This window comes from Macadamia integrifolia, chromosome 6 (genome assembly GCF_013358625.1).
Source record: "Macadamia integrifolia cultivar HAES 741 chromosome 6, SCU_Mint_v3, whole genome shotgun sequence".
NCBI lineage: Eukaryota > Viridiplantae > Streptophyta > Magnoliopsida > Proteales > Proteaceae > Macadamia > Macadamia integrifolia.
Window position 1 is genome coordinate 1,801,844 of NC_056562.1, and position 23,658 is coordinate 1,825,501.

The 23,658-nt window shown below is 40.7% G+C and overlaps 1 protein-coding gene across 1 annotated transcript; it reads left to right on the plus strand.

The window, feature by feature from the left end:
* The first annotated feature begins 19,189 nt into the window (after positions 1–19,189).
* LOC122081607 (galactolipase DONGLE, chloroplastic-like) lies at positions 19,190–20,497 on the plus strand. Its single transcript, XM_042648789.1, has one exon. It carries the CDS (start codon positions 19,190–19,192, stop codon positions 20,495–20,497), a length of 1,308 nt encoding a protein of 435 aa, XP_042504723.1.
* Positions 20,498–23,658: the final 3,161 nt, after the last annotated feature.

The window sequence follows — 23,658 nt, forward strand, 5'->3', positions numbered from 1 at the left end:
GAACTGGAGGGCTGGGAAGTCTGACTAGCATCAGGCCTCCTAAATTGCACTGGGGTTGGGTTGATATAGGACACTCGAAAAGGTTTGCTGCCTCCCCTAGAATTAGTAGATCCCATTGGCCTCTTTCCCATTCCCTGCTGGGCAGTGAAGTTGTCTCTATGTCGATCTTCAATAGATTTGACCACTTGGACCACCTCAGCATAGGTTTGCAGTTTCAACCCCATAATGGTTGATCCAATACCTGGCCTCAACCCTTTCCCAAACTTCTTTATTTTAGTTCAATCACCTCTGAGATGCTCAAGAGCAAAATGGAATAGCTCCTCGAAGCATTGCTAATACTTGAGCACAGACCGAGAACCTTGAACCAACTGAGAGAACTCACTCTCTCTCCTATCCCAAAAGCTTTCCAAAAGTAGTTCTCAAAGAATGCCCCCTTGAAATCTACCCAAGTGGGATTTGGGCTACTAGCCCTTAGAATAGGCTCGGTGGCACTCCACCAATCATCCGCTTCATTCTGTAACTGATAGCCCGCACACAAAATTTTCTACTCATCAGTGCATCCCATCAGTCTAAAAACTCTCTATTCCACCAATCCATCTTGATGGATACAACGGGTCTTGGCCGACCTTTGAGAAGTATGGGGGTCTAAGCTATTAAAACTTCTCCATCATTTTTGTCAAGTCTGTCTAGCCCTCTACATGGGCTAAAGCTTGATCCAGCATCGGATCTTGCACCTACCCATGCACTTGTGCCCCACCAGATGTTTGAAGGGTAGCCGATCCAGTGGGTATTGGAATGGGTGCCGATAGAGTAGGAGGTGCAGGCAGTGCATTACGGGCTTTCATTGTCGCTTGGATCCGATTATCGATCCCGGTCATAAACTGGTTTTGCCTTTCTTCCACTTTTTGCATCATGTTATTTATGATGGATGCCACATTCTGGGCTGTAAATACAGGTGGAGGGGAAGTGGGGGTGACAGGGGTGATTGGGATCGGAAAAAGGGTGTTCCAACATGACATAACTCTTGTGAAGGGATCTGATTAGTGCACAAGCACAAACAAGGTTGCATGTAATTGGAACACATGCATGTATAGTGGGCCCCACATATATACAATATTTAAAATTAGGGTTACGGCATGCATAAGGGGGTCCCACACGTATTAGGATCTGATTGCGCACATATCCCAAAGGGCCACACCATTAAAGTAACCAAATAAAATTTTAGATTTGAAAAATAAAAGGATTTACTTTCCAAAAGAGTCCACCAGAAACAGGGGGTCATATCACCAAAAATATGGTTTAATCCACCAAAAATATCAGTGGTATTTTCGGTGGCAAAACAGAGAGAAAAAATTTAATTTTTCACTTCATCGAAAATAGGCACCAGAAGCATGCCCAGTGTTTCCGGTGGGCTGTTTCTAGTGGCACCAAAATGGCTATAAATAGGCTCGAGTCTTGGTCCTTTTGTACAAAACCCTATTTTCTCTTGTGGGAAAGGTGTGGAAATGGCCAAGGAGGAATTTTCTACCCATTCCCTACCTTCCTTTCACTATTTCACGATCAATCGACGCCGCATTCGTACTAAAGGTATGTTCCTCCTCTCTGTAACCTAGCTTTATGATTTTCTACTCTATGAGCTTTACATTCAGCCATTGAATCTAGATTTTCATCCTAAATCCCTAGGAATCATATTGCAACAATGTCTGGATGCTGTGTATGTACTCGACGTGCCATTAAATAAGAGGAGCAAGACGTCGCAGCTCAGTTCAACCCCATCCTGTTCCACTCTGTGGCTAAGCAAGATCGTTGGGAACTCTTCGAGGGCCATAATGTGGACCTGGGAGTCTATATGAGGACCAATGACTTTCGTGTGTTCCATCTCTGTCAACGGTTTGATGAGGTTGGGTGGTACCGTATCTTAAAACCCAACAAGTACTACTACCCCACACTGGTTAGGTTGTTCTACTCCAACTTGCAATGCGTGAACCGGGGTACCGAAGAGATGCGGATCACCTCCTATGTGAAGGGGGTGGAGATCTCCTTTGATATAGGGCAGTTGGCCAATATTCTGATGGTCAACAATGCCAATGACCTAGTGTACTGCCCATCTCGGACTCTAGCATATGAATTCCGGAGTCCTGATACCTTTCAGGAGATCAATGATATGTTGACTAAGGAGGCCAAGGGATGGAACCGTTCAGTCAACTATTTTTCTACTCCAGAGGTTGTCTGTTGTGCGATTCAGTTGAATGTCCTCCCTATTTGTGAACACTATGATGAGGTATCCACACTGCAAGCCTACATGACCTACTGTGTGTACATAGGGGCACAGATACGTCTCCCTTAGCTCCTTATATGGACCATGGTGCTTCGGTCCAAAGGAGTGGACCACCGAGTGGGAAGCCTATGTTATGGAAGAAGGAGTGGACCGCTTTGGGGTGGACTTAGAGGGAGAGGCACGCTTTGGTGAGGAGGTCATTGACTTCAACCAAGATTCTCTGAGGAAGATGACCATAGATCTATGATACGTGACTCCTATTCCAAGAGAGGGTCAGCAGCCTATGGAGGTAGAGGGTGGCGGTGCCGGTGATGTTGGTGGGTGTGCTGGTGGTGCAGGAGAAGTTGTTGGGGTTGGTGGGGTTCCACCACCTGATCCTTATGCTATGGGTTTTATGGCTGCTTCTACTTCTCAGGGCACTAGGGGTGCTAGGCCTTATGGTCTTAACGATGTTATGGCTCGCCTAGACACCACCGCATCTCTGATGAGGAGTATAAATGGCTGCCTCAATAGCATAGACAGGACTTATTATCTTATGGACAATAGAGTGGCCTCCCTAGAGGCACAGATGCAGGCGATGGTCTTCCATCTTGGTATTCTGGTGCCTCCTCCAGGAATGCATGGTCCGAACCAGGCTCAGGGCCAGGGACAGAACCAGCAGTAGCAGTGGTAAGAGTAGCAAGAGTAGTGGCATGTTTGCCACGGTAGCTTTTAGGATTTCCCTTTCCATGTTTTATTTGAGTTTGATGTTTTAGGTTTAGTTAAACTTTTACATTATGTCATTTGCTTCAGTTGTTTAATTTCGTAGACTTAGGCTAGTTAGGATTTCCTGCTTTCAGTACTTTATTTTCTTATGAAAAGTGTAAGTTGTGTATTCAAATTCTCTATTATAATGAAATGGCTTTAACACCTATGCTTGTCTCCTACTTATGAAATTTCTATTATTGTTGTCTTGAGATTTTTATTTAATCCTAATTTCCCCAAAATCATGGTTTGACTGAGATTGTGAGTTAAGCCAGAGCGTTGTGCTCTGATACCATAGCTATCATACCCCACCTTATAGTAGACCCAACTTACCATTAGAAATATCGATGGTGTGAGTAAGACACATACCTATCTTACAAACCTGCCAGGATCTCTGATAGCAGTACCTTAACATTTTCACAATCTTCCATCATAAACCGACATAAGCTGCGGAAGTGGAATTATAAACAAAATGGGGAAATGTCTAATGATAATATAATACCAGTAACCAAGTTATTCTGTTTACAATCCTTTAAGACTTACATATATCAAGTTTAAAACATAATATTCACAGACCTGTATCAACATAATCAAAAATACGCCAGACACCTCATGGCGCCGCATATGCACAAAAGCCACAAGCACAGTCCTGGCCATGCTCTTCTGCTTTCGGCATCCACCAGTCGTTCACTCCTTACTCAGGTCCGAAGGAAAAAGAGTCACTCGCCATAGGCACGATCATACCTACATCATCATCTAAAAGGTGTGTATAGGTGGGGTAAGCTTTCCAACTCGCTCAGTGAGGGGTGGGGTCAAGCACATTCAAGCAAGACAATAGCAGGAATAATTTATGATGCATGATTATGAAAATTAAACACATAGTCCATGATGTTTGTGATGCGGTTCATTTATTTATTATCCACCTAACAATACAAACTAAGTCTAGTAAATGCTACTATGGCACATTAGGTTGTATCCTTTGTCTCAGAACTGCCATCGACTACCCAAGGATACAAACTCTATCTGTGATTAGAAGCCTGTCGATCCCCGTATACGTCCATGGGTCACCCAGCAAACCCTGATAGCCCCCTCTTGGCAGTCACAGCACCGGTAACACATCAACCATGCTGGATAGGTTCCCACCTCTGGCAACAATCGCATCGTACCGCTGGTGTGGCATTCTGGAAAGGCACATCGAATATACCACAATTGGTTATCTAACACCTCAATCCTTATTGGTAAGGGTTCGTAACATAGAAAGTGATATCTAACCACATATATGCTACATGCCTTCATAATGATATAGTTAGTATGAATTACATGATACCGGCAAGACCTCGGCCACAAAGTGTAATCCATCTCCAAATATAGTCTTGGATACACGATACAAGCGAGACCTTGGCCGTGAAGTCAAACACAAGACCGTTTACCTAATCTAGCATACATATCATAGTTAAGTATAGACTACACGACACCGGTACCAATCATCGACCACAAAGCGCATCTATTTCCAAATACAGTCTCAGGGTACGCGATACTAGTGAGACCTTGGCTACAAGGTGTAACCTGTGGCTACAACTAACTCTAATGCACATAATCAATGTATGAATGCGACATGCATACGGTAATCACAGCACTAGTACCATCTAGACCACATCAGATTCTGTCTCACACACACAACCAAACACACGGTGATCATGGTACTGGTGCCACCTTGGCCACATCGGATCCCGTCATACATCTCCATACAATTCATATCATAATCGTAAATGACAAATGTAACATATCATCATTGTATTTGAGAAATTACAATTAAACATATAATTCTAAGCATGTGAGCAATTTAATATTAATAAACATTCCAAAAATAAATACAGTCCATCCCTCACCTATTTTACGATCGGGTGTGTTCGGGTTCAAGTACGGCCACTGATCGATCAATTAAATTCTGGCTTTAGGGCTCGTGTGCGTCACTATTCTAGACACAAGGGAATCATACATTAGTACATGTCAGAAACGCTGAAAGGGACCCACACAGGTCACCCCTAAAGGGTACAGACACTGTTCCTAAGTGACAGTACTGTCACCGGAAACACCCACCTGAAACAGGGCATTTCCATCGAAAATATCAGTCCTATTCCAGTGGAGGTGACAGAGAGTACATAAGGCTTATATGTCCACAGGAAACATCCCACTGGAAATAGCTACAGTGTTTCATGTGCCATATTTCCGGTAGCAGTATAGAAAGGTCCAACTCGAATTAGGGCTTTTCGGCTCGGGCCCGATCACTAGGATTTGTTCCATGGAGTTTGTAGGGGGTGTTCCTAGCATCATTCTAAGCCAAGAAAATTCTAATTCCACTGAGTCGTTTGGGAGATAGTCGATCAAACGATCGAAACCCTAGTTGATCTTTTGGCAATACATGTTGCCGGAGCTCACCGGGCTTGGTTCGACCTCGACAACAATACTGGGAGGATAGAACACACATCCTACAACATTAACATGTTTTGTACACCAAGATTCCATCCATACCTAGCTTTATCTAGGTCGAAATGAAAAGAGAGAGTGGTATGGAAGTTGTACTTACCTCCGACAACGATTCTGGTAACAAAGCGGCAACCGGCACCAAGGTAGGCCTCCAACCTTCTTCCTCTTCTTCTTCTTCTTCCTTCCTTCCTCTCCTCTTTCTCTCCTCTCCTACATTGGGCACAAGGGAAATGAGGAAATGAATCCTCATTTCCCAACTAATAACTTAAATGGGCCTTAGGGTCTGTTTGGTTTGGACCCCTTTTGAACCAATTAGGTTAGAATGAAATTCAGAGCGCGAGGACTCACACATTTAGGTCCATAAAGTGCTCACATCACAAGGAAGGTGTGGAGGATGATTTGAGATCATCCAGAGTCATTTACGATGCCAATGGCGGGAACTACGGGTATCGAAACCCCGACAGTTGCCTGTCAACCCACCAAAAATAGGCACTAGATCCAGCCCAGGATGCTTCCAGTGGCTTGTTTCTGGTGGTCAAGATAGCTTTCTGTCTTGACAACTTATTGTCCCATGGTTGGTCTTGCACGGGTGGTTACCCTCAGACATGCTCAAGGCTATTCGACAATTTCTTATGCATGTCAGAATTCAAGTGTGGGGAGTCGGGTCACTTGCCGTTTGGGATTGAAAGGTATGAATCCCCTCTAGTTAGATAGGCAAGTGATGCACGAACATGTGGGGTCATCTCTACCCCTTCAACAATGCACAGTCGTGAGCCAAAATCTGGTCATACTTTTGATCTCCGATCCGAGGCCTGTCACAATAAATTTTAAATTAGATCGGATGAGGGCACGGGTGTAACATAGTCTACTTCAGCATTCGATGTGTTATCATATATGTTCCTCACATAAAATAACAGTCATAATCATCATTTCATGAGGCATCACAAATATACGTAGATAAGTTGGTTGCATTTTCTATCATTTTATGTAACTTTTATCATTTTATATGATTTTAATATAGATTATGTATTATTCCATTCGATGTTTTAATATTTTTGCAATCATTTCATGTAATCATATACATGTGTTACATTATTTCATGTGATAAAGCTTCTATGTTGGCTTAGGCCGTTAAAATTCTCAGGGGAGAATATTCAAAATTCAAGCATCCAATAGAAAAACCAGAAATTCTGGGCAAGATGGGTACCTTCCCACACTCGTAAGCTTACACGAACCCCTTTCTCTGCCTCTCTGGAACATACCAAAATATGAAGTCAAATTTGGGGGTCCATCCTTCCACAGGAATTCAACCCCCTACTTGAGCTCGATTGCGCTATCAGAATTGGGCTCCATAATAGGGTTATAGGCCCTGAATCCTAGATGGCGACTCCAAAAATCATGCTTTCCCCAACCCCCATAGTTGCTAGACATGTTTGGAGACATCACCCTGCAAGGCAGATAGGTGAGAGGAAATAAGCGAGAAAAAGACAACAAAGAAAATATTCCACTGAAAACCCCTAAAAGGGCATGAAGGAGAAAAAGGAGGTAGGGTTAATACCCCTCCCTCTCTCTCTCCATCCGATCCAAATCCATCCCAAATCCATCCCCCTTACAAATATAGAAACTATACATGATAGGAAAGTTTGGCGGAATATTGTCCTACCAAGAATACACTACCACTATATAGTAACCGTATATTGGTTTACCTAAATGGGTAAGTCACAATATACGTCATTAAACCCCTCAAGATGAAGATGGAGAGGATCAAATCTTTAACTTGTCATGTAGGAACTAGAACCATCTAGTGGGTAAGGCCTTGGTGAGCACATCAGCAATTTGATCCTTGGTGGAAATAAATTGAAACGAGAGTTGTTTATTTGCGACCCATTCACGCACAAAGTGATAATCAATATCGACGTGCTCCATTCATGCATGAAAAGTAGGGTTCGCAGAGAGGTAGGTGGCACCAATATTGTCACACCACAAAATGGGAGGACCACTGATTGGAAAGTCGAATTCTTGAAAAAGAGACTCTAACCAAATGAGTTATGCAGATGTGTTAGCTAAGGTCTTATATTCAGCCTCTGTGGAGTTATGTGCAACTATTGTTTGCTTACAGGACATCCATGAGATAAGATTGGGGCCTAAGAAAATAGCATATCCGCTAGTCAAGCGACAGTCAGTGGAGCTTCCTGCCCAATCAGCATCACTGAAGGCATATAATGAGGAAAATGGGGAGCACTATAGCAAAAGGCCATAGGAGCGGCTTGCCTTGAGATAGCACAAGATGCTCTTAACTAAGCTCCAACTGTCCTCAGTAAGGGCATGCATAAATTGGCAAGCCTAATTAACTACAAAACTAACATTAGGCCTTGTGAGAGTGATGTATTGCAGTGCACCAACAATCAAGCGATACTGTGTTGGCTCAGAGTAGAGATCAACCTCTAAAGCAGATGGCTTAGATGATGTGGTCATAGGAGTCTATGAGAGCTTGCAATCCACCATCCCAGAACGCTTAAGTAAATCATCAATATAGCATTCCTGAGAGAGTAGGAGATCAAGAGGATGATGGATAGCCGTGACACTAAGGAAGAAATGTAGATGACCGAGGTCCTTAATAGAGAACTCTGCAGCTAGGAAGTGAAGGAGGGAGGTGATCTGCGAGGGAACACTGTTAGTAATAATAATGTCATCCACATAAATTAAGATATAAACATAGGTGTTGTCCTGCTGATAAATAAAGAGAGATGGATCCGTGCAAGAAGCCAGAAAACCCAACTGAAGCAAAAATTTCAGTCACTGAAGCCAAGCACAGGGTGCTTATTTGAGACCATACAACAACCTGTGAATATGATAGACATGATGTAGATGAGACTTGTACTCAAAACCAGGCGGTTGAGCCATGAAGACCTCTTCAACAAGAATGCCTTGGAGAAAGGCATTATTGGCATTTAACTAGGGAATCGGCTAGCCCTTGGAGATTGCAATAGCTAGGATGGATCGGACCATGGTAGGTTTCACTAATGGTCTTAAAGTTTCATTGTAGTCCAACCCTTCTTGCTGATGAAACCCTTTGGCAACCAGACGGGCTTTATAGCTCTAGAGAGAACCGTCAACATTCCTTTTGATTATGAAAACCCACTTGCAACCTACCAAGTTCATATGAGGGGATTGGGGAACAAGAGACCAAGTGCCATTATGAATGAGTGCATTAAACTCTGTTGCCATTGCCCCATTCAGGGGATTTGGAGGCGTGAGAGAAGCAGGTTGGTTAAGTTGAGGGCATTAGGTCTAGGCCTTAGTTGCATGCAATGAAGGCGTGTGGGTAGGGGATCGGGTTGAGGTAGAAGTTAGAGGCTGGTAGGGGGAGAAGGAGGGGACGGCTGGGTGGTGTGAGGGATTGGGTTGGTGGAGGCATAGATAGAGGATAAGGGGCGGGTTTGGTGGTCAGGAGAGGAAGACAGTGTGGGTGTGTGGGCTGGTGTTTGCAAAGGAGAGGCAAGAGGTATGGTTGAGAGGAGAGGCGGTGAGGGTGATTGAGTGGGTGAGGGTGGACTAGAGGTGGTGGATGGTGGTGTGGGAGATGAAGGAGAGTAGGGAAGGGGTGGGTCGGCAGTAGGTAAGGGAGTGACCCGAATGGGAGCAAAGGCCTAAGGAACAGAGTATAGAGGGGTGAGGGGGGAAGGATCAGGAGTAGAGTATTGAGAAAATAGAAAGATGTACTCGTCAAACCGGATGTGGCGAGCAATGTATAGACAATTGGTGACCAAGTCAAGGCAACGTTACCCCGTATGGGAGGGACTATAGCCAAGAAAGATGCATGGGGTGGAGTGGTAGTCCATTTTGTAATTATTATAGGAACGAAGATAGGGGAAACACTTACACCCAAATATGCAAAGAAAAGTGTAGTCAGGATTTTTACTAAAAACTCGCAAGAAGGGAGTGACATGGTTAGAGACCTTAGAAGTCATGCGGTTAATGAGGTAAACTGTAGTGTCGAAGGCAAAGCACCAGTATTGCTTAAGCACAGATGCATGGGCAAGCAAGGAAAGACCGGTTTCGATTATATGATAGTGATGACATTCAACAGATCCTTGTAGTTCATAGGTATAGGGACATGAGATCCTGTGGGAAATCCCGATTTTAGAGAAAAATGTTGGTAGTGAATGACATTCACCACCCTAGTCAATTTGAATGAACTTAATTTTACGAGAAAAATGACGTTCAACTAATGCTTGAAAATTGAGAAAATTTTGAAAAACTTTAGATTTCTGAACCATAGGGTAAAACCATATAAATTTGGAATAATCATCCACAAAAATTAAAAAATATTTATAATCTTCAGGGGAGGGAGTGGCACAGGGGCCCCATACATCACTGTAAAACAAATCTAAGGGAAATAAACTGACTGAAGAAGAAGGACCTAAGGAAAGCTTACTAGCTTTGCCAAGTTGGCAAGAAAGCTTACTAACTTTGCCAAGTTGGCAAGCCAGACAGACGCGACTCAACCGTGTGGACTGACATGGGAGATTATTATCACATAAGATTAGTCAAAGGAGACACTCATGTGGATGCCCCAAATAATGATGCCAGCCATTGATCGATGTCCTTTCAGTAATACTAACAAAAGGAGGGAGAGGGGCCTAAAGGGTGTATAGACCATTGTCACTCGATCCGGAGGGAAGAATTGACTTGGTTACCTAATCCTTGACAACAAGTGAGAAGTATGGAATTCAAAAAAGACATTATTCCCATAAACAAATTTTGAATGGAAAGAAGAGGTTTAGATATAGACGGAACAAAGAGAACATTAGAAAGATGAAAGGAAAGAGAAGGAGAGGTGGAGGGGAGGGTAGTAGAACCAATATGAGAAATGGGAATGCCCTTACCGTTGCCAACTTGAAGTTGATCTTGACCGGTGTAGTTGTCATAGGCTAAGAGGGAGTGAAGGTCAGGGGTAACATGGTGGGAGGCACCAATATCAGGATACCAGGTCATGGAATTATTTGGTGGGTAGGGCAGGGGTTTGTAATAGGGGGGTTAGGACGGAGGGGGGGTACTAGTTGTAATATGGGTTGGGGTGGGTTTGGGGTGAAGGTGTGGAGGCACGATAGTATCAGGTCACTGCAGCATAGTTCGTCCGATGGCAGATGGTGCAAAAGAAGTTGTCACGACCATGACCCCTACCACGCCCCCCGCAACCTCTGTCAGAGCCACAGTGAGAGGAGGGAGAGGACCGTTGAGCGGTATTGGTAGTAGGAGGAGAGTAGATCCCATCAGAAAGACTGAGCTTGTGAAAGGCACACATACTTTTATGAATCAGAAGGAGGCCATGGAGCTCCGTGTAATTGGGAATGTTAGTCTGTGTGAGAAGGGAGGGGACGATCTCTTGCATATCCTCATTGAGACCATAGAGGACTTGAATAGTGAAATCCTACGACAGCCAATTCATCAGTGATGGCTTTGGTGCGCTGAAGGAAGTTTGTGACGGATTCATCCACTCGTTGGTGAAGATTATAAAGAGTCAAGTGGAGAGATATCAACCTAGTGGAGGAGGCTAAACCATAGGTTTCCTGAAGCGTGGTCCAGATGTAATGGCTGGTCTCCCTATCAAGGACAATATGGATCACTGCTACGGTGAGAAAGGAGACAATGAGACTCACAAGCTGAGAGTCCTGTTGAGACTAGGTAGCAGCGGCAGTGACATCTTCAGGGCATGGGTTTATGCCATCAAGAAAGCCAAAGAGTCACTGGCCTTTTAAGAAGGGAACAAGTTGCTTCTTCCAGAGTAGGAAATTGGTGGGTGTGAGTTTAAGGGAGAGGAAGTGATGAGGAGAGGAGAGAGAGGGAGGCGGTGAAGGTGTGGCCACTACAGTGGGAGTGGTGGCAAGGGGAAGAGAGGGATTCGGGTCAGTAGCCATCAGTGATAGGGCACACAAAGAAGGAGGCACAGGGGGCTAAGTAGGGAACCAAAGGAAAAAAAAACAAAGAGGAACCCTTAGGCTCTTGATACCATGTTGACATAGTAAATTGTATTGCATAGCCCTGACTCTCAATAGAGAGAATATTACATTATATAGAGAAGAAGAGTTGCCCTAGTATTGCTAGGGTTTGTACAATATAGGAAACTATACATGATAGGAAAGATTGGTGGAATATTGTCCTACCAAGAATACACTACCACTATATTGTAATTGTATATTGGTTTACCCGAATGGGTAGATTGCAATATACGTCATTACTCCCCATCCTTCATGCCACTTGGATGTATGGTTATCTTGATGGTTTGATTCCTTGCCCAGAGAAGACAATCCCTCCTGCTACTGATCCCATCGTGAAGGCTCCCAACCTAACCAATGATAATTGGGTCCTTTCTTAACTAGATCAATGTCACCTTGACCAAAGCTGTTAAGGTTCAGATTGTTGGCCTCCACACCTCTGCTTCGACCTAGAGTACATGTGAGGGCTTTTTTCATGTCAATCTCATACCCCTATTATGCAGCTATGCTACCAATTACAAGTTGTGAAGAAGCGCTCCCTATCTGGTTTTGACTACTTCAACCGTATGAAGGGCATTGTGGACTCTCTTGCTACTCCTTCCCACCCGATTGCTAGTGATCTCATTATTTACATTCTCGATGGTCTTGGCACTGGCTTTGAGTCCTTTTTCACTGCTCTCATGACTTTGGCTGACCCTTTATCTTCCAATGATCATCACAACCTTTTTGCTTAGTGATGAGATGCATCTCAAACAGCTTTGTATGATATCTAATACATCCACCATGGCCCTACTAACCACCAAATCTAATTCAACTGGTATTAAAAGTCAGTCCTTTAGTGGCTCCACCAAGCATTCTCATGAGGTGAAGTCAAATAATTCCTCTTCTCAAGGTCACAATTGCGAAAAAGGACTGAACCAATTGCAAGGAAACAAAATAATGGCCAAAGTGATGGTCTCCCTGTATGCCAATTCTATTCCAATCCTGATCATATAGATATCAACTACTACAACCAATTGAATCGAGTCTATCAATTGAAGTTCACCAGGTCAAATAGTAGAAAACATGGAAATGTTCACGCGATCCTAAATAGGAGCTTGTGTAATGAAGAGTGGCTGGATCGTACTCAAGAATTTCCCAAAGGGACTTACCTCGCGGTTATTCTGATCATTCTCCCATTATTATCTTCTGCGATGAGGTGCCTCATCCTACTAATATTCCTTTTCGAATGCATAGATTCTGGGTTGAGCACAGTGATTTCAAGAATGTTGTGAGGGCATCGTGGGAGATCCGTGTGAGGCGTACTCCTATTTTCAGAGTGCTAAGGAAGCTAAAAAGATTAAAAGTCCTTTGAGGGCTTGGGCTTGTGATGTTATTCCTCACGTGAAGTATGAAGTGGCAAGAACAAAGGTCACTCTGGAGCATATTCAGGAATCGATGGAGGCTAATGGTTTGGTGAAACTCTTTATAACTAGGAATAAGCTGTGAGACAGATTATGATACTACCATGGTCCTGTATGAGAAGATTATGGCAGAGAAATCTTGTGTCAAATGGCTAAAAGAAGGTGACATTGCTCTAAATTCTTCCACACTTCAGCCAAGATGCATGGAGGTAGAAACACTATTTGGGAAATTCAAACTAAAGATGGAGCTATCCACACTTCTCTATATGTCATTAGGGAGAAGTTACTGGATCATTTTGAAATTTTCCACCAGCGTGGTAATTTCAGGAGAGTTGATGTATGCTTATGAGGATCTCCACTTCAGATGAAATAAAAAAGCAGTCTTTGGTTTGGACCCATCCAATGCTCCAGGACTAGATGGCTTCCCTGGTACTCTTCTTTAGGTTTGCTGGGATATTATCGAAAGGGAGGTATGTCATGCTATTAAAAACTTTTTTATTGAAGGGGTGATCACTAAATGTGTAAATTGCAACTTTTTAACATTAGTCCCAAAGGTGGGTAATGTGAGAAAAGTTGGGAAATTTTTCCCTATCTGCTTAGGGATTTTTTTCTTTAAAATAATTCCCAAGATTTTATCCTTTCGTCTTTTTTTGCTCTTGCATAAGGTGATCTTTGAGGAGCAGGGGCCATTTCAAAAAGGAAAAATCATTTTTTTCAAATATTGGAGTTGCCTCAGAGCTACCAATATGATGCTTTCTAAGACCTATGGGGCAATATGGGTGTCAAATTGGATGTCCAAAAAGCATTTGACACGGTAGAGTTGGAGCTCCTGTGTTGTTGTGCTTCGAAAGTTTGTGTTCTCTCAGGTGTCGATTGGTTGGATTAATCAAATTCTAGCATCCTTTAAGCTTTTGGTTCTGGTATATGACAGTCCAATGGGATTCTTTGGTGTGGAAAGGGACTTGCGTCAGGTCGATCCTCTCTCCCCGATGCTTTTCATTCTAACTAAGGAATTTTTATGCAGAGCATTGAAAGATCTTCATGATAAAGGGGTGGTGAAGCGTATTCCTGGCCCTAGACATGTTCACACTTCTTCTTACCTTCTTTATGCAAATGACTTAGCAACTTTTATGAATTCTGAGCTAAGAGAGGTTAAGAAGCTTAAAGAGTCCCTAAATTCCTATCAAGCTTACTCAGGTCAGCATATTAACCTTGACAAAAGAAAAAATTTCCTAGGTATCTTGGAAATTAAAGAGGTTCTTGGAATCTTAGAGTGTGCTTTCCCCACTCACTATTTAGGAGTGGATATCTTTAAAGGTCGGGTTGAGAAGGAATTTATCCTCCCTTTAGTGGATAAATTTAAAGTTCGTCTTACAGGATGGAAGAGTCGTCTTTTATCGATGGTTGGAAGAGTTGAGATAGTGAAATCGGTAATGTGCAGTAATTCTCTCCACACTTTCTCAGTTTATCTATGACCTAGTACGCTGATTTCATTAATGGATAAGTGGATTCAAAATTTTATTTGGAGTGGGGATGTGAATTCGTCTAAGGCCATTATAATGAAATGGAGCGCTCTTTTCATAGTGAAATGGAGTGCTCTTTGTAAGCAAAAGAAGGAGGGTTAGAGGCCCATCGTTTAAAAGATATTAATCTCGCCTTCCTCTCTAAATTTTGTTGGTTTGTTAAGTCTGATAGCTCTATGTTTGCTTCTTTTCTTCATGGAAGATTTTTAGCTACAAATGGTCTCTTAAAAAGGGTAGCATCTCTTCTTCAATCTTGTCAGGGCTGAAAAATGTTTGGGATTTTGTCTACGTATCGGAAAGGTGGATTATTGGAGATGGACCCTCAATCAATTTCTGGTATGATACCTGGATTAATATTAAGAGTCCCTATGATATCATATCTGATAGTCAACCTTTTTCTATTAACTTTACAGCGAAAGTTTTGATTATAGAAGGATGATGGGCTCTTCCTCAAGTTGTTTCAGATGATATGAAGGCACTTTTTGATCTTGTAAAGACCATTCCTCTCCAGACGGTGGATGTTAAAGATAATACAGTTTGGTCTCTTTTTGAATCATGCAAGTTCACTGTTTTCTCGACTTGGGATAACCTTAGAGAGAAATTACCTACCCCAGCATGGACGAAATTAATTTGGCAAAAAGGGTTGCACCCCAGGTCGTCTCTCTTTGGCTCATGGTAGTCTTCTAACTGATGATAAAGTATCGAAGTGCAATATTCCTATCACGTCTCGATGTCATCTCTGCCTAAAAAATGTGGAATCAATTCATCATAACTTCTTAGACTGTGATTTTACATGGAAAAATTGGTCTAAATTGTTGAAATATTTTTATTAAAGAAGGAGCGGTTATCCCTTTCTTGAAGAGTTATTCTCTTGGTGGAAGAGAAAGGCTAAAGTTGTCTCGATTGGGAAGCTATACTTGCTGCAATTATTCTAATTCCTCACCAGATTTGGAAGGAAAGGAATACTCAACGGTTTGATAATAAATCTCATCTAGTAGATCAGGTGATGAATTCAATCATTCAAGATCTCTAGGATTTTTCTAAAGTGGCAAAGATTTACATTTCTGTAATTCCTGATTTATAGGTTTTCAAGAAATTTATGTATCAATTTCCCGAGCTCCTCCTGCAAAAATTCTTGAAGTTATTTGGATGTCTCCTTCATTTGATTGCCTCAAATAAAACATTGACAAATGTTCTCTTGGAAATCCAGGCTATTCTGGGGCTGATGGCTATTGGGGATTGCAATGGATCTCCAAAGCGAAGTTTTGTTGTTTATGAAGGTGCGGGAACCAACTTCATGGCAGAATTCAATGCCTTCTTCTTTGGGCTGCACACCACTTCATTGATGAATGCTATGAATTTGTGGATTGAATGTGACTCAATGGCTATGGTGAATTGCATCACCAATCAAAAAGTTCCATGGATTTTCCAACAAAAATGGTGGTTCCATAAAAGGTATTTAGATAGCATTTCATGGAGGATTTCTCATTGCTATAGGAAAGGAAACGTGGTAGCAGATAGATTGGATAAACATGCTGCTACAACTCGGTTAACTACAAGCTGGAACCCTACACCATCCTTTGTTTTACATGAAATAATTTGGGACTCAAATATGAGACCACGATATAGATTCTATTAGCTAGTTTTACCTTTGATTGGGTTACCTTTCTGCTTATGGCAATGCCGAAGGTGGAAAGGTAACACAATGGGTTTTTTCTCTCATTCTTTGTGATTGTAACTCAATTTATTCAATGTATAATTTTTCTCAAAAAAGAAAAAAATGTTGCCTATCAAGGCTATCAACCCTCTAAGCAACTTGCGGCCTATAATGCTGAAGTTTCCACAGTATCTGGACTCCGGCACAACCCATCATATCACTAACAACCTCTTGAATCTGAGTCTACATTCTAATTACTCTACAGATCGTGTTATGGTTGGTGATGTGGTTTGGAAATTTTACACACTGGGTAATGCTACATAATATTTTTCATGTCCCTAATATTTCTAAAAGTTTCTATCTATTTCTTAGTTAAGCAAGGATAACAACTATGATTTTTAAATTTATCCCTCTTGCTTTCTTGTTAGGGATCTGAAAACAAGGAAAATTCTACTGAAGGGTGGCCAACCCGTAAGGGTCTCTATCTTGTTCGGCTTCCTCACACTCATTCCACTAAACAATCACCCTCTCCACCCTCACCTAGTGTTTTCATTGGCAAACGAGTCTCCTCCAACATCTGGCGTCATCGTCTTGGGCATCCTACACCTCCAATTTTCCACACTGTTCTCCGTCATCATTAGTTACCTTGCACTACTATTTTGTTAATAATATTTTCTCCTCTTGTCAATGTGGCAAGAGCAAACGCTTACAATTTTCCACTTCCAACTTTGTAGCCAGTAGGCCTTTGGATTTAATTTTTATGGATGTTTGGGCCCTGCACCTATATTAAAAGGTTGTTTTGTCCCTCTTATCTTCCTGTTAGGACCCCTCCTCCGACTGATATCTTAATCCACTCTTCTTTAAGATTCTGCTTTTCTTATTGCCTCTATCCTGATTGATGATGAGATTTGTGTGGCTATTAGAGCTCCTAAGGCCAGAAAAGCCCTTGCCCTAATGGATTTCATTATAGGTTTTTATTTTTTCCTTTCTTTTTTTTTTTTTTTTTTTTTTTTTTTTTTTTTTTTTTTGTGCAGCTTAGGATATTATCAAGGATGATCATATCGAAGCGATTTGCAATTTCTTTGTTGATCCAGGGAAAATTTCTTAGGTCAACCAAACATTCCTTCGGCTCAACCCTGGAGAAGGCTTGTGTTATCCATGAGTTTAGACCTATTTTCCTTCATAACTTGCTTTACAAATATGTGGCTAAAATTCTCGCTAATAAATTTAAGAGAGTGGTAGCCGATTTGGTTAGCCTCACAGTCGGAATTAATCGAAGAGAGATGTATCACTGACAACATTCTTTTGTGCTCAGAGGTGATCCAAGGTTTTGACAACCTCCCCTCCAGCTGTAGTACTCAAGTTGGATCTCCATAAGACCTATGACTCTCTGCACAAAAAGTTCATTAATGACTATTTCCTTCTTATGGGATTAGCTCTGGTGTTTATGAATTGGTTGTCTATGTGGCACTTCAGCATAATTCTCAGATTTGGTTAATGGGAGTTCAGTGAAATTTTTCCCACTTGAATTTGCCAAGGCTGCCCCCTTCTTGTATACTCTAGTAATTGAGTTTTTGTTTCGCAGTTTCTAGATTCATGTTGATCAAAATCTTATTGGGACAAGCAACCTTCCCTTGTCATGAGAAAATAATTCCAATCTTGAATCCACTAATGCAAACAAAGTTCAAACTCTTGAGGAGCAATATATCCCACCGAACTCCGGAGCCACACGATGCATGCAAAAGGACATTTTAGAACAATATGTGAGATGTTTTGTTAGAATTATGGGTTTAAATAATTATTCAGATTGATTAAATGGGTGAGAGTCAAGTTACATGAACCAATTCGGTCCATTCTCAAGTTTAGGGATATATTGGTCCAACCCATTTGTGGTCTAGGGTTTTGGGTTTTGGGTTTTAGGTCCCTGCAACCATCATTCACTTTTCACCATTTTACCACAAAAGTGAGAGAACTCAAGGAGGTCTGAGGGACTGCAGAAAATCCAAAGCCAAGAAAAAGAAACTATGAAGAATTGCATCGATCGTCTTCAACATACTAGGTGCAAGGTACAAATCAATCCTACGTGATTTCAATTAAACTTCATGTTCTTATTTATCTATGTGGTTTCCTCAATTGGGTTTTGGATTCGAACCCATATGTTGTTCTAACATGTTTCAATACGTCCACATCTTCCGAATTGTAGTTTGTAGATCAACTAATAGACTCTTTCGTCAAAGTACAGCTGCAATAGCTAATCTTTTTTTCTTTTTCTTTTTTTTTTTTTTTTTTTGGCCTAAATATCAGCTTTTTTATTATTATTATTATTATTATTATTATTATTATTATTATTAGTATGTATAAAAATCAGTGGGAAAAAAAAGGTACATGCATTAGCTAATCCTGATGCACAAGAACGCCATAAAATATTTTGAATTTTAAGATAGGTATGACATCACCATACGCGTTTCCATACCTTTCCAGGAACCATATTAATTCCAAGAGTGCGAATACGAAGATGGCCTGAGCTCCCGCCTTATCATCTGCTTGATTGGATAAAAGATGATAAGAGCTCTTCACAGAGAAGAACCCATTCTTGGACCCACCCTACTCTACAGAGTTATAAATTAATCCTCACAATCCCTGCACATCCAGTCAAACACATAACAGGATAGCAACGAAAAATTCTTCCATTTTGAAGTCAACAAACCATAGAGCCATGACAATTCACAAGGGAGTTTTAAACGCTTCCCATTCCTTCAACACCATAGCCGCAAAAACCTAACCAAATGAGTTTTTACCCAAAAATAAATAAAAAATGGTAGTACAGTACCCATAAACTTCCCCTACCGACCACTTAATAAAACCCTAAAAATCTCAGTCAAATCCTCGCCAAACATGCTTTTCCCTTTAAATTAAGTCAACTCCTTCTCAATATTCTTATTATTTATTCACTGGTTACATACTACAGCACCCCTCGATCCCTCAGTTCCCCTCTCTTATATATACCCATGAACCGTAATCTGTCCTTCTTGTGCCACTTATTCTTCTCGTAGCTCTCTTTCCTTCTTCCATTCTATTGCTGGGCTCTACTTCTATCCATGGCTTCAGCTTCTCTCATGGCAAATTTAATAAACCCAATCCCACTTAAAGTTTTTTCTGATTCTCGGATTAGTAAGCCAAGAATCTCTTCTTCTTTTGGGCAGATTAAATTGCCGGAGTGGAGTTCCTTCTCAGTTGCACCCAGGCATGCACCTGTAATATCAGAGACCAGCTCTTGCTTAGCTCAAGTTTGGAGAGAGATTCAAGGCTCCAAAAATTGGGAGAACCTTGTGGAGCCCTTGAACCCTCTTCTACGTGAAGAGATCATAAGGTATGGTGAGCTTGTCACAGCATGTTACAAGGCCTTTGACTTCGATCCCAACTCCAAACGCTACTTGAATTGCAAGTATGGGAAGAAAAGCTTACTAAAAGAAGTTGGCCTTGAAGATTCTGGTTATGAAGTAACCAAGTACATCTATGCAACACCAGACATCAATGTTCCAATCCAGAATGGCGAGTGTTGCGCCCGTTGGATCGGATACGTTGCAGTGTCAAATGAAGATGCAGTAAGGAGGCTTGGTAGAAGAGATGTGGTTGTAACATTCCGAGGAACTGTCACATATCCTGAGTGGCTTGCGAACTTCATGAGTTCCTTGACGCCTGCAAGATTAGACCCTATGGACGCTCGGCCGGACGTGAAGGTAGAATTAGGGTTCCTGAGTTTGTATACATCAGAAGACAGCAATAGCCGTTTTGGCTTTGGGAGCTGCCGCGAACAGCTTCTTTCGGAGGTTTCTCGCCTTGTTAACAAGTATAAAGGTGAGGAGGTGAGTATAACATTTGCTGGACACAGTATGGGGAGTGCCTTGGCACTCCTTCTTGCATATGATTTTGCCGAGCTAGGCTTAAATAGTACTGATTCGAACCGAAAATTACCTCTAACAGTCTACTCTTTTGCGGGTCCTAGAGTCGGGAATCCCGGCTTCAAGGAACGATGTGAGGAGTTGGGGGTTAAGGTTCTAAGAGTAGTGAATGTTAATGACCCAATTACAAAGCTTCCTGGGGTTCTCTTCAATGAGAACTTCAGAGTTTGGGGAGATAAATATGAGCTCCCATGGAGCTGCTCATGTTATGCTCATGTGGGAGTTGAGTTAGCTCTTGATTTCTTCAAGATGCAAAACCCTTCATGTGTTCATGATTTGGAAACCTATATCAAGTTATTGAGATGTCCTAAGAAGGTTGGAGTTCAAAAAGATGGGGAGGATCTTATAAACAAAATAAAGGAGTGGCTTTTGAGAGTACAGAAGTTGGATACATGGTCATGGAAAAATGCTACAAAGAACATCATGGCTAATTTCAATGTCTAAGACACAGTGGGTGGCCAAATTTCAGATTAGGGAAACCCTAAGCCTTGTATAACCCTTTTTTTTTTTTTTTGGGGGGGGTGGGGGTGGAGTGGTTTTGGTTTGGTCGGCAGATAGCCTTATCTGTTGCATCATATTGCATCCTAGAGACATTTTTTGTAACCTCGGAAGAAGAAATGGGAGATTATATTATCAACCAAAACAGTCTGAAGAACAGCTCTTTCTTGTAAATTATAGATTACATAGGCATGTCTTTGCTTAGCTATTAGTGTTAATGGTAATGAATATTTTTGTCCTTGATGCTTCATAAAACAACCTTTCTCAGAAGATATGAATACAATTCATATGAAATTGCATTTGTGTTGGAAGCTACACATTTTCGCATAGAAGAAGCAATACACTGATGACTATCCAAGAAAAGAAAGAGAGAGAGATGTTATTCTAAATCCAAACAATACTTGACTCAACATAGATGGCTCTCATTGTTAGTAATCAGACTTTGGATTTTCTTGTTGAAATATGGGTATCTTCATTTGAATACAATGGATCCATAGAGAAAGAACTGTTGTATCTAAATCCGAACGCATATGTCTTCTAGATCATGATTTGGGCTACTTTTCAGATTGATTAATCTATGATCATCTTGCTGCCCTTCATATGATTTGGAGTATTATTTCTAGGACAATAAACAAAAGATTTTTTTTTTTGGCTGAGAAGGGAAAAGAGTTTATTGAATGAACCAATTCTAGCTACTCAAGAATGTGATAATTTATCAGGTTTTCCTTTCAAAATCTCACGCACAATATTTGGCAATAGAGTAGTTTAATTATAAAGGCATCTAGTATTCACATTTTTACTTGAAACCATGAATTTCTGAACGGTTTTACCAAAAAAAAAAAAAGAAGTGAATTGCTGAACGGAACTGATTGTGTTTTATCTTTTTAACTAAATAAAATCAATCCCTTTCATGGAGAGATGAGAGTAGTTTCACTAGTAAATTAAGTAACTGCAACAAAAGGATATGTGTGGTTTGGCAAGATATCTACCTTCATGGAGACATGAGAGTACTAGTTTCACTAGTAACAGTGAATAGGGTTACAAGCTCTCTTCCTCACGTCTCTCTAACTTACCAATTTCATATATTACCCACAAAAAAAAAAAAAAAAAAAAAAAAAAAATCCTTGATAGCTCCCCCCACATGGGGCCCCAACTAGTTGTAGCTCAAGAAACGAAGATATGCATAGGATGAGGAAAACAAGTATGCAATGTACAATGCCCCCTCCCCTCCCGCCGAAAAAAAAAAGCTTGCCAAGCCTAAAAGCCCTACCTGCTTTTAACAGCCATTCAGAGGAGACCCATAACCCAAACCACTGCATACAAGGCATCAAACCTCAACAATATATTTACCAAAAAAAAAAAAAATCAATAAATACCTTTAATTAGAAACAATATATATATATATAGCAACAATGTGTACATATATATAGCAACAATATATATAGCAATAATGTGTATTATTCTATTATTTTTCAATAATTTTTAAGGCAAGTTTCTTATTTTCTAGAGCGGCTCTTGCACCCAGATATAAAAGCATGCACCCCAGGAGGGGCACGGTGATCATTGTGCACCCTATGTCGGTGGTGTAGGGGCAGTTCTCAGATAGAAACCATTGTCCCAAACTTTTTACTTTAGCCATTGTCGTATAGCAATAATTGAGGCCACCTTATATTCTCTAGAGTACCAAGTCAACCAGGTTGTAAATTACTAGTCGGTCCTTTACACTCATTGTAGTTTGCATGAACTCTATCATATTTTAAGTTTCTAAATATCACAAAGTGTAACATATTTTTAGTAGTTGTGGAAAATGATTTAGCTAGGACAACTAGGTCCTTCATGTTAAGATGGTGTATTTAGGATGTTAACTCATTTTAGTTATCACAATTGAAGTTTTTCTTTATCATAATTAAGAGAAAAAAAAAAAAAAAAAGTCTTATAGTTCCATGAGTTCAAATCAGTTGTTCATATGTAGAGAGTAAAGTCTCTTCATGTGTGGTTTCATGATGACGTGTGTTATTTTTATTTCATAAATATCCCTGTAAACACTCTTAATTTCAATATAGATGGATATTCGTGAAAATAAAAGGACATGTGTCATCATGAAATTGCACACGAAGCCTTCATGTACATGGAGTTGATCCAGGCTCTCTTCTTGGAACTACCTCTCTCTCTCTCTCTCTCTCTCTCTCTCTCTCTCTCTCTCTCTCTCTCTCTCTCTCTCTCTCTCAATTAGTGAATTGATGGAAGCGGAAAAGAGAAAGAGAGAAAAAAAATTTATAGAAGTAAAACAAAATAAGAAAAATATTTATATTGGTAGAAAAAATATTAATTGATTTTTTTTTTTCTATATTCAACATCCCATTCCTCAAACACCTATGGCTTCATTTGGTTGCAAGGTGATTTAAAGGGATGGTAAGGAAAGTGAAAATTTCAAACTTAAAAGAAAAAATAAATAAATAATTTAGAATCATTCACCATGTGACTGTATCACTGACTTTATATCATTCCATATATAGTTATTAAATATCATTTTAGTTTGCATCTAAATCTTTTGGTTTAGAAGGTAAAATAAAAATATAAAATGTATCATTATAAAATATGATAAAAAATTTAATTAATTTTTAAAATCACTCACCATGTGACTTGGGTAAGACATCCAAACTAATTTTTCATGCCTAATCCTAAAGAGGGAATAGTGAATCAACTCGGTTCGGTCTAGCCGGAATGAATCCTAAAGCTAGGTCTGGAATAGGAGAATCAATTACAATTGTAATATTTTATGGTGTCCAATAAAAATGGATGGATGGTATGCATGGAGCAAATAACTAACCGACCACATACAAGAGACCTGAATGAAACACGTGCAAGTGGTTGACGTTGACATGACGACACGCTGATACGTTACGTTACGTGAGGATAATTTTCCACATCTTTTGGAGGCAGTCATATTGGTGCGTTTTTTTTGTTTTTTTTTTGTCTGAAAGTCATACGTCGTACACTGAACGGCAACCATTTCTTGATAAAAAACAAAAAGCCAACCGTTTTTAAAAGCAACTTAGAAAAGGTACCCAGATTTAACACCTTTTCTCTATATATCATAATCTCAA